The sequence below is a fragment of the Pezoporus wallicus genome, unplaced genomic scaffold (assembly GCF_028554395.1).
Source record: "Pezoporus wallicus isolate ANWC-B61680 ecotype Strahan unplaced genomic scaffold, APGP_CSIRO_Pwel_v1 contig_7073, whole genome shotgun sequence".
Taxonomy (NCBI): Eukaryota; Metazoa; Chordata; class Aves; order Psittaciformes; family Psittacidae; genus Pezoporus; species Pezoporus wallicus.
Window position 1 is genome coordinate 916,907 of NW_026641326.1, and position 12,297 is coordinate 929,203.

The 12,297-nt window shown below is 39.8% G+C and overlaps 1 protein-coding gene across 3 annotated transcripts in view; it reads left to right on the forward strand.

Annotated features, from left to right (window-relative positions):
* Window positions 1-12,297, forward strand: part of SLC25A26 (solute carrier family 25 member 26) — an 83,384-nt gene that overhangs the window by 677 nt on the left and 70,410 nt on the right. For all 3 annotated transcript variants that reach the window (XM_057422927.1, XM_057422928.1, XM_057422929.1), the window contains exons 2-3: window positions 1,322-1,478; window positions 3,071-3,180. In XM_057422927.1, the coding sequence (XP_057278910.1) occupies window positions 1,322-1,478; window positions 3,071-3,180 (267 nt within the window). The remainder of the gene's footprint in view (window positions 1-1,321; window positions 1,479-3,070; window positions 3,181-12,297) is intronic.

Consider the following 12,297-nt stretch of genomic DNA (forward strand, 5'->3'; position numbering starts at 1 on the left):
AAGGTGGGGGAAAAGGTGCATTCAGCTGTCTTGCTATCTAAAAAGCTTTACTGTTTTCTCCAGATGGTATAAGCCCCCAGGTATTGCCGGCCTCTGGTAGGGGCTCTATTAGCTGTTTCATGAATTTAAATGACATTTGAGATACAGAACTTTGAAAATGAAAGAAGTGATTAGTAACTTTTGATTCGTGTTTTAACAGATGGCTGGGTTAAATCTGATCAATGTTATTTTGAGCAGATAAGGATTTTGATGACAAAAATACGAAAAAAATCAATGCATGCAAAGTAGCCAACTAGATTAAAAGAGTAATTAACTTATTGATTCAAAGTTTAGTAGTGAATAGTGAGCATCTCTGTGAATCTTCTGTTGGCCCTGAAGAGAACCCAATCAAACACACGTGATTTGTTTTCAGGCAGTTAAAAACCTGCACAGCTGTTTCTTGTGTGCTGCTCTATATGGGGTAGACTTCAGACTCTGTTTTCTGTTCTGAATTATAATCATTAATCATAATAGGTTAATGGTAACTGTTCATACTTTTTTCTTTTGAAATGAGTTTTCATACTTCTTTTAGTCTCCTCCTCCTGTTTTTGACAAATAGGTTTTTTTCTATAGCTATGTCCTGGGGAAACTAAAGAAAGTCAACTAGAAACACAGACAATGGAAAAGGATGGCTTTAGCTGAAACTGATTTTTTAGGGTTTGGTTATAAGAGTTGCTGTGGGTGAAAACTTTCCATTTTTTCTTAGACCTTTGAAAACATTTTTTTTAATACGACTTTTTTCCTCTATGGACTTTTGACAGCAAAAGAAAAATCAGTTTTACTTCAGGCTTTGCTCAACAAATGAAATGAGGCCTGATAGTTTAAATGAAGAAGTTTGCTAGAAAAAATAGGAAAGTGCTTTCTAGAGATGCTTAGGGTGAAGCAGAATTGCTTCTGTATTTCCCTGATCTTATCACACAACTTCATAGAGGTTTTGATCATTCTGTGCTGTCCTGTATTGGTAAGTGGCATTCACTGTCTTGCTTCTATGTTTAGGTGTTAAGTGTTACTTTGTACTATCTGAAACACTGAAATTGTTTTGAAAATACCTTAAAAATGGTTTTTAAAGCTGTAATATCTATTACTTTCTCTCTTGTTGAAGCCTCCTTGTTATAGCTATAAAGCTATTGAGATCTGTGTAACTCTGTCAGTTTATAAGTTGACCTCAGAAGGGATCCAGTCAGTTGTGCTTTGCTTTAGGCTTGCCTCAGTTATCACATAAGCACCACAGCTTCACACCTATGAATATTAATGCACTTTACTCTATGGTTTTGTCTTGAAGGCTGGTGGAGTTGCTGGTGTCTGTGTTGACTTGATCCTTTTTCCTTTGGATACTGTAAAAACAAGACTGCAGAGTCCTCAAGGCTTTAGGAAGGCTGGTGGTTTTCGTGGCATCTATGCTGGTGTTCCTTCTACTGCTATAGGATCATTTCCAAATGGTAAATTTTCTTTGGCTTATTCTTTGTTGTCCTTAAGTAGGAACTGTTATAGTTTAGGACATTTGTGCTCATTGCTTCCTCTCCTGCAGGTGATTTTTAGATTCTGTGAGTCCACGTCCACCTGTGAAGAGCAGTTGCTAGAACTGCACAGTTGAACAAGCTCTTTCAGCAAGCCTGGAATGAAGGTTGCTGCATGTTTAGTCAGAAAAGCAGCCCTTACTCCTTGGAATCATTCCTTACTATCCTTACTTACAGGGGTACCCTGAAGCATTTTTGGGTGCCAAAGAGGGCTTGAGTCTTGATAGTCCTTTTGTCATGACCCGCTCTGTCAGACCATTTGGAATGATTCGAAATTCAAAGTGTTTGAGTACTGGAGGTCTTTGAGCTCGTTGCCCTGGGGATGCTCTGCTTGTCTTTTTCTCCTGGAAACAACTACACCACTTAAAATGATAAGACATCAGGAAAACTTCTGAAAATGAAGCTTTTAAAAAAGTAAATGCTTGTAGTCCCTGCAGAGAAAAAGTCATCTAAGTCTTTGTAGGGAGGGATAAATGAACAACAGGCTATGCTGTCAGTAGTGAATGTTAGGAAAACTTTGCTAACAAATCCACTGATACCTTCAGATGTTTGATGTCCTTCATAAGGTGATACAAAAAAATTCAGTTCTTTATCTTGTCTGCTCTGTTATCTCCTTCTGAGGTGATAAGCATCTTTTGATTAACCGAAAGCAATTCACAGAGCCCTTCTTCACAATTAAAATCTGTTCCCCTGCAAGACATGTCAGTTTTCTCATGATTTACATCTTCAGAATCTGAACTGTGGTTTTATCTTTCCAAGTATGAGTGAGAACTTATCTTTTGGAGCAGGAGTAACCCTTAAGGTGCAAATGCCTTTGTAGTTGACTTTTGCAGTGAATAAACATGGCTGGTATTGCTGTGCTCTATTTTTGTATGTTTCTTGTTCACTGAACAGGGCTTTTACAAGTCCTTCAGAAACTTGGAAGAATGGGTTTTTTGGAGCTAGAGTGCGAAATATGAAACTGACAATAGCTAGGAAGAAGTTATTAATAACTGCTACTGAAACAGTTTTACACATTGCAGGGTAGAGACTTATGTCATGTGCCATGATGATTTTTGGATTAGTTAATTTTTTCCCCCTTTTCAATTTACTGATTGTTCCCCTTCATGTACATAAAGACCATCTAATTCAATCTAACAATCTCCTCTCTACCCTTCCTACCTAGGAATGGTACCTTCCCCTGCCCCCCCCCCCCCCCCAACCTACTGGACATTCATGACTAATTCATAACACATCTTTCCTTATCTCTGTACTAAGAATGGCCTTAAAGTCCTGGCATCTTTGATATTAATAGGAGATTTTCCAGTGATAGCCAAAAGCTTAAACTTCTGCAGGAATTATCCTATAGATTTCACTGGTACCATTTTGGGGGAAGAAATCCTGCTTTGAACTACATGTGCAGAATAATGAGTGACAAAGTCTAGCTCTAAATGTTTTTTTTATTGGTTTTTTTTTTTGTGCTAGTTTGGTGCTGGAAGAGCAGTTGAATGACTGCATGTGTTCTTGAATTTCAGCTGCTGCGTTTTTTATCACCTATGAGAATGTGAAATCCATGCTGCACCATGGCTCTGCATCCTCCTTGGCTCCAGCAACACACATGGTGGCTGCCTCCCTCGCAGAAGTGGTAAGAAAGAAGATCATATACTGTGTCTGTGGGAAGAAGGTCCTATATTGTGTCTGTGGGAGGAGATGAAATCATTCAGTTATGAAACCTCAGGTTTCGTGTCATATCTTACTTTTTGAGTGTTGACCATCTTTATACTCGTGAAAGTCCTCGTAAAAATTACTTTGTTTTTTAATGAAGTGTTGGCACTTGTAAGGATTGTTTCAAAGTGAATAAATGAGTTAATAGCACTTCTAACAAGAGCTAGTATGTGACACTCCATTTTGTGTTCTAGAATTTGGTGTTCTAGCAAAGTCTATTTGGATTGTAGCAAGTGTTGAAAGAGAGCACTTCTCAATGTCATCAAATGATGATGGTTCCTGTGTGATCCAGACCCAAACATATCTGTAGGTGAATAGTGAAGGTGCTTTATCTTAGAAGCTTGTATATGGTGTTTTTAATAACTGTTCCTGAGGTTATTTGCAAACAGAAAGAGCATGGTTGCTTTGGATTATCTGAATAAAATATATTCCAGGTTCACCAAAATCCCTCAGAAGGATCTGTGCCATTTTAACTTAGCACAAGGTGACTTGTTATAGCAGCATGGCCTAGCCACTTCCCACAGGAAGCAGTTCAGCTCTGCTTTGATTCCCAAGTAATTTTTATTCTTCTGTAGAAATGATTCTGATTAAATTGAATGGGACTTAGCCACAGAACTTAATTTAACACACCAAGCACATGAAGATAGGTGAATATAGCACCCTGTAACCACTCTGGTAGTGGTTATAGGTGTGAGTAGATAGAAGGTGATTTAAGGCTGTGTGGAATATGTTTGTGTTGCTGGCTCAGATAGGGTTTTTTTTTCTATCTTGGTTAGAGCCTGTGCTGTCAGGCCATGATTTCTAACTTCAGGCAATGCACAGAACTTGCTTCCGTAGAAATTCTCTAAAAGCTGTTAGAAATAAGTGTGAAGTTCTTCATCACTATGGCAATGCGTAGCCCTGATAAATTTGTTAGCCTGATATCTCATGGACCAGCAGATCCAAGAGGGGTTCTAAGCTTCTCAAGTGCTGTTTCAGAATCAAGTGAAATAACAGATGGGCTCATAGCGAGGTACCAGTGCTCTGTGATAAAATCCACTGAAAAACAAGTCTCTTCTTTCACAAGTGGGTTATTTATAATATACTGCCTCTGCCTGTGAGGTTTTGGTGGGAAAATTATAACTGGATGTGACTTATCAGCAGTTGGCTGCAGATGACTCCTTGCATGATTACAGAACCTGTTGCCTGTTTTCTTCCAAGGTGGTCTGTGGTCCTGTGAGCATCACAGCTCAGGCACTTACTCCTTTCATTTTCAAGCTGATAAACAGAGATGCAGCAGAGTTAAAGGAGTTGGTCAGAGCTGTTTTAGATGCTTGGCTCTTGCTACTGTATGGCCAGGGAAATTCATAGTGATAGCCATTGAAATGACTTTATGGTATGGAAACTGCAGTGCCCTAACAGCTATTATTCAGTTAATAAGATTTTGCTTTTTGCTAGGTTTTCTGCTCCTCTTGGTGTGATGGGAGAACTAAGCTGTAAAATAATTGAGATGGGGATTTAGAGATTTGCTACAATAAACCTGTAATAAAAATAGCATAAAGCAAGATCTTCTCACATTTGTTTTATATGAAATCTTAGATGACTCATATAAATAAACCATTCCAAATTGGATCAGGGTGAAAGTTATAACTATAGTTTTATTGATTAGTTATTAAGTTTTAATCAGGGCATAACCTCTGGGACTATTTTGTCAGTAGTTTCTTTTAAGATGTACTCTTCCTCTTTTGTACACTTTACTAATTACAATGATATAAACTGCTGTTAAATAATAAGCCAAAGACTGTGTCATGTTAGGATTCTCAAGGCATCCCTTTGCATTTCCAAACCGTCCTTTTACAAAAAAGGAGAAATTAAGATTTGGGGCGAGAAACTGATGTTGGATTTCCAGGTTTGCTGTTCCTTCACTGGTGAGCATAAATGAGTTAGGTTTTTGTGCATCAATAAAATGTGGGTATGTACTAACCTTAGAGGTATGTTCATGCTGACTAATCTGTGTTTTGAATGTGGCTCAGTAAAAACAATAGGTGAAAAGGAAACAATACAAAGGTTGCATCAAGATGTATTAAAATACATGGGAGGAATCAGTAAAATGGCAGCTCTTAGTTTTTGTTACAGCCACTTTTCTGTGTTGTTTACAGCCTGTGTAAAATCATGGCAAACATGCATTTGATCCAATTTCTGACTTCTAGGCTAGGAGGCACAAAACCAAGCCATAAAAAGCAGTGCCTGCAGTGGGCTTTTTTTCCCCCCTTCTAGGCAAGGGGAACATAGAAGGTGAATCTCATCTCCCAGAATGAGATAAGGAGAAGTACATGCAAAGTCTGACCCTGTTAAACATGATTTTTTTTTTCCCTATAACTGAATCTTGCTGTATAGGGACTCTGAATATCCCATAATGCGTGAAAGCTTATTTACAAAGGCACAGAAACTGTGGAGGGCAGTTATATGGTATCTCATCAAGGAAGAAGGTTGAAGTATACATGAGTTATTAAGGGTGGGGAAAACCCTTATTTACCACTTGTGTAACTGAAATCTGGAGATAGGAAACACACTTGCTGCATCCAGGGCTTTGGATTTTCATCTTGACTCTACATTACCCTGTATGTTTAGTCTGCCTCTATCTTTACTGTGAGCTGCCAAATGTGCTTGGAAAACATGATATCATAGGGAGTGGAAAGGAAAACCAGATGTTCTAAAACTTTACTTTTAATATTCTAAGGCAGTGTAAGTAACTCTGAGAAGGAGCAGTGTATTTAACCTCCTGGTGTGCATTTTAATAGGAACTGGGTGCGTCTTGCAGATCCAGAGTTAACTGTACAGCTCCAGATTGATTTATATGGAGTTTATATCAGCTTAATGTGACAGTGTATACTATTAATTAAAAGAAACCTTGATAAAGAGAAGTCCCCCTCAGGGCCTTTCCACCAGCCTCCCGCAGACATGGTTTCATGGGAGAAGTTTAGGATTGTCCCAGTTTGACCGATGAGGTTTCCTTCATAAGTGCCAAAGTGGTTGGATTCAGCACAGTTAATTTTATATCCCACTGGCTTTTCCACGGAGGTGAGAATAAAGTCGTTTGGATCATGTCCTAGAGAAGGCTGACAACAGCATTTTCCAGTTAATGTTTAGGTATTGTTATGGTTACGATCTGAGCTTTGCAAGATATTTAGTGAAAGTTTCGAGCTGTTGCTTGCAAATATCAGGATCGCTCTTAACTTTCTGATGAAAAAAGTTTCTTTTTGATTGGCTACATTTGGTGATTTTTGTCTTGTTTTACTTTGACCTCCAGCTCAACTTGTGAGGGAAGGTTGGGGAGAATTGAAAACCAGGATGCGAGGTAGATGTCCTGTCCCTTTGGCAGCTAGTGGTGATGATCAGGTTCTTGAAGTTGATTATGTGAAGTTGTTGAGCTGCTTTTGTCCTTGGGTAAAACTCCAGAGTACATTAGGAATACAGCAGTAGGGATGTGTTGACGCTGTGCAGAGCATCCCCAAGGCTGCCAGATCCCAGGTTGCTTGTAGTAAAGTGTCTACAGAGCATGCTGTAGTACCAGAGAGAGTAACTCAAATCCTGAAAGCTGCCTGGTCATATTAGTGCCACGATGCCTGCATGTCCTGTTACGTTTTTAAGATCATGTAGCCATGACACTTTAAGTTCCTCACCTGGCTTGTGTTCGTTCTGTCTCAGTGTCTCAGCAGCATGGTCTCTTGAGTTGTAGAAATGCTGGACAAGCTCATGAGTCTAGAAAGGTGTTTCTGGTCTGACTGCAAGAATGCCAAAACTTGGGCTTTGCTGGAGCACGAAGATTATGAGAAAGGATGGAACCCTTGTCTGTGTTCTGAGAGAGCTCTCAAGGGTTAGCTAGGGACTGCTCCCTTAGAAGATGATGGGTTTGGCTTTCCTCAGCAAGAAGGAGTTTGGCATATCCTCACACTGCTCCTCACAATTTGAGGAAGGATGGATGGTGAATCCGTTTAACTTGAAACTCCCAACCGTTTGTCACTTAAACGGGGAGAGGGGATGATGCAGCTCCGCAGGGCAAGGTGAGGACAGGTATTTCAAGGTGAAATTCCAAGCTCACTTGTGTATTCCTGTGTGTTGCCACTTAAGATACTTTAGTGATACGAGCAAAGTGTGTGGTTCATCTGTGATTAGCATCTGACCGTCAGTATTAATAACTTGGGAATTTTTTTATCTGCTGTTGCGATGTGTCAAATAAGAAAGCTTCTTAATGCAGGAATTATCTTTCTGGTGAATTCAGCTAGATTTCTCTACTAGTCCTAACTTGATTTTTAGAAGCAAGCCTAAATGCAAGCAAGTTTACAAATCATGGTTCTGTAGAATGACATTTTGAGTGTGCTCTTAATTCAAATAAGGAAAGCGCATGCCATCTATTAGATACGATGGGCAACGTCGCATTTTCTATTGCTCTCTGTTTAAGAATGATCCCCTTCCTTCTGCCTTGGCAATATCTTTTTGAAGCTATTAACTAGTTTTGCTTTAATAGAACAAAAAAAAAAATCTCCAGAGTTGTATTGGTATGAATTCTGTGAGAGTAACTGGCTAGATCAGAGAAGGAAGTTGCTATCAATGCCCATTCTGAGGACAAGGCAGTAGCATGAGTTGGGCAAATTCAGTAATATCGTGAGGGAATCTCCAGCAGGATAATTGGTCAGGGCTTTACAGCATTGTAAGCCCAAGAAGATCATGTGCTGCAACAAAGAAATGATTTAGTACTTGCAGTGTCTAGACTTTGCAATAATGGCTTTGAATTTTTCACTATCCTTTCTCTAAGAACTGAACTAATAAATGGACAAAACTGTTTAAAACCAAAAGCTGTGTTGTCTACTTTGCATCTTACCTGCTTTCAACCAGTGGGCTGACGATAGTATTCGAAGTAGTGTCCAAAGTCTGACGCAGTCAAAGTTTGTAAGCTCTTTCATAGTACTTCATCTCTTTTTTTGCTGTTTACCTTGATCAGTGTCTGTCATTTTTCTGTGACTGTGTCTTCTGTGCTGTGCGTGCCTCGGTACCTATAGGCACCGGGAAGAGGAACATGCTGACCCTGGCAAGATGAGCAGTGGTGGGGAGTTGCAGCAGTGTAGGTGGTCTTATGAATACATCATGGTGATTTGAACTATTCATAAATGAAGGTAGGTGAGGTGAGGTCTGCAGTACAGATGCTGTAGGATGTTTGCCAAATCCTTGTGCAGAAGCATAGTTGAGCAGTGGTTGGAAGATGGTTGTGAAGGTGTGACTGCTGTCATTAAGAGCTAGTGAAGAAGGAGCATAGTTAGAGTGAGTGGAAACTCCAGTTAGAGCTGCAGCTGAAAATTGGTTGTAAATAAAGATGAATGGAACAATGAATCCACAAATACTGCCAACAAATTCATCATACAATTAAAGGCTGAAACAGCAAATTAAGAACTGTCAAACACCTCACCAGCCAGCCACGCTGAGCTTCTCTTTATGCTCCATGTTATCTGCATATATTGAATATTCTTCATCAGCTGCTTTTGGGTTACCTGCTCAGTTCAGGGCTTAGAGGACATGCTATTCTGCAGTAAAGAGTAGAAGCTTGATGGTTGCCACCTCTCTTCTTTTGACCCTAGAGCTGATATCCTTCAGCTGATACAGAAATATCTGTATGTATGTATGTCTGTAGAGGAGCTAATTTGGGTTAAAGAGTGTAAGTGAGGAAAAAAAAATAATGTAAAAGTGTTTCCTGCTGGATTTCCTGGCTTGCAACACACTCTGCCAGAGTCAGCTTTGGAAATGTCTGAGATAGCTTAAGGTAAATTTATTTGAAAGTAAGGTTCTGCAGAAGGTTTGTTGGGAATAACAGTTTCTGAATAGCTCCATATGTGGACAAGCCTGTAATTCTTTAAGTGAAAAGGCTGTAGGAAAGAGTAAGGGATCAATTAGAGGAAAATACTTGATAAAAAACAATGTAGTTGAAATTTCCGTGTTCTGGGCCAATGTAACCCCAAGAGACTGAGCAAATAGTAAAATACCAGTCATCTTTCAACAGGAGACTTAATGTGTTTGCAAAAAATATTGCCTGTGTTCTCTTGCCGGGAGTCTCATTAATGTTTGTCCTCTTGTAACACAGCCTGACCCCACTTGGCTCCTTGGAAACAGTTTTATGCTGGATGGGCTGCACCATGCTACTTTTGCTGAAAGAACAGTTTGGCTGGTGGATATGATTAGTTTCTTAAGCCTTTAAAAATAAGTTTAACAGACTCTCAGCGGTGAAAGAGTTGCTGGGAGAGATTGGATTGGGCAGAAAATTCTGGAGGTTGAATTAAGAGTCTGCTCTTTGGCTTTAAGCCTTTCTGTGTTTAAATGTAGTAGTAATTTATGATTCAAGCATCAACCAGGTTATGGAAGACTTTTTACGGAAGACTTACAAAGCTATTCAACTGTCTGATTTTTGCAACTTGAGTTTAAACCAGTGCTTGTGACTGTACCAAGGAACTTCAGAATCTGTGGGACACTTATTTTGTGCTGGAGTACAAAAGAGGTGTGCACAACGGTAGGTCTCTTTAGGTAAGTTTTAGATTGTAAAACTCTACATGGATTAAACTTTGAAAGACCAATTTAGTTATGCAAAGCACAGAAACTTGCAAAACACTTGCAGTGAGAAGGACTTCTATAAAGAAGTGTTTAGTGTCAGTTTTGTCACCTTCAGAAACTTTCCCTGTTCTTTGCCTGTTGCCTGATGTAATTGGGGTAGTAGTTTCTCCTTTCTGCGAGAAGAACTCGGCACAAATACCCACTGCTTGAGGACTGGAGTTTTCCAAGGCGTACCTGATGTGGCTAATGGAGAGGTAGGCAGGAAACCCACAGCAGGAGTTGTAGAGCACGTAGCTGGGCAATTAAAGAGCCACACATGTGAAAGGAATTGGAGAGGGGCAGAAGCCCATGCTGAGAGGGCTGCTGAAGTGATGGACAAGGAGCCAGCTGAGCACTTCTGTGGGGTGCATATGTTCAGACAAGATGGTCATGTGAAGGGAGAAATGTATGGTGGTGCAGGTGATGCTCTGGAGCAGGAAGAAGGGAGCCCTGGAAAGCAGTAATAAGGAGTTAAGTTTGACAATGACAGGATGAGCTGGCACTCTACAAGACAATTCTGCAGATGCCAGGTAAATACATCTAAGGTGGAAACTTAGAGGAGGTTGAAAATGTTTGTGCAGAAGCTCTGGTTTTCCGAGTGCTTGCAACATTTCAGTCCCTGTGAATGGTCTCATCTCTGAAATAGTATGTTTTCAGGTTCTAGGAAATGCTGAGATCTGAGGGATCTTGCTGGCTGAGATTATTCTTTGAAGAATGTTTCCTGCCAGCATACAGGAGAACTGCAGCTAAATTAATGAAGGCCCTATTGTGCCCATCAGAAGAAAAGATGGGACAAGGAGCCTGGCATTGTTCAAACTTTCCCATCCAGAGCCCATTAATCTAAACTTGTTCTCTCCATGGGTCTTAAATTAGGAGTGGAGTCACCTGTTCATGACCCCAGCAGCTTTGCGCAGGACTGAATTTAACTGTGATGTGCGTAAGTGTGGGAGGGGAAAATAAGATTAGCATATTCAGAGGTTTTATTTGGAACATGAACTCTTTTTCTGGGGCTGGCACTTAAAGCAGAAACAGTGGACAGTGCATATACTGGGCAGTTTCTGTCCTCTCTGGAGACAATTTCCTCCTTAAAGTAGGTGTTAATGCTTCAATTCTCCACTTTGGTTATGCTTTACCAGGTAGTACAACCTGATGACAAGCACAAGTGAAAGGACTTGTTCACAGTTTAATTTGTGACCCACAGCAAACTACAGACTGCAGAAACTTATGCTTTTATTCTGTTTTGGTCAAAAGGGCAGCAGTTATTTAGGTGAAGGTTTACTGGTGTTTGAACTGATAATGGTCTGAACTGAAGCAGTCCAGGCTTCTCTGTTTAAAAAAATATGAAACCAAATGACAGATGTATTTCATGTTTCTCCACTGTTCTGTTAGTATTCCTGGTAATGGAAAGGGTGAAGCCATTCATCTACAGCTCCATCCCATGTTCCTCACCCGCCACGCTGTCTAATATTCTCAAACCAAGAGTTGTGACCAGAGTTTAGAAACGGTTATTGGGAGGATGAAATACTTTGCTAATCTCATAAAATTGCATTAAAGAAGTTCTTTCCCCCCCCTTCTCGGAGAGGGGAATCTCAGTAAGATCTGAAGTACTGAACAGATCTCCAAACAGAGCTTAGAGAGGCATGGAAAGCTGCAGTACTGAATTCTAAGTTTGTTGAGAGCCTCTGACTTGAAGGGAAATTTCCCATTCTTTTTCAGGATCCAAAGGAAATCAGTGCAGTTTAAGATCTCTTAATTTTAGACACACCTATTGTTTTAATCATTCACTTATCTGAGGAATGGAAAAGGACATTTTTCATGGTTTAGATTAAAAACAGTAACTTCCTACTTGGAAGGGAGTATCTGACAAGAAAATTGAGATGCTCAGACAGTCATTTATTAACCTATTTTGGGAAGAAGCATTTTTTAATATAAAAAGCTGCAGCCAAACAGAAAACCACCTAAGCAAACCTGAGCTATAAGGTAGCTTTTGTCTGCAGGAGTATGACTAATAATATCTTGGTTGCATCTTGTCTTTGAATGGGGTTTTAGAGTTACTCTGTTTTTCTTGCTCTTTCTACATTATCTTGGAGCAGAAAATCCTGACCTTCAGGAATGGGGTGAGCAATTAGATGTTTGTTACCAGATTGATGGCAGCCTAAAGATACATCCTTTGGTAAGTCATAGCCTCTTTGGTGTAATTTTTCTGCAGCAGCTTTTTCTCCCAAATGGTTACTGCTTATCTTGCACAGGTATTGCGAGGTTTAGCTCCCTGGATACAAAGTCATATAGTGTCATAAACTAGATTCTTACTTGATTAGAAAAAACTTACACAAATGACATTTAAGAGTAACTTTCCCCAGGTATGTTCCTTTAGTTGTGTATTAAGTATTAAATTATATGGCGAACATCAGTTAAAGCTTCC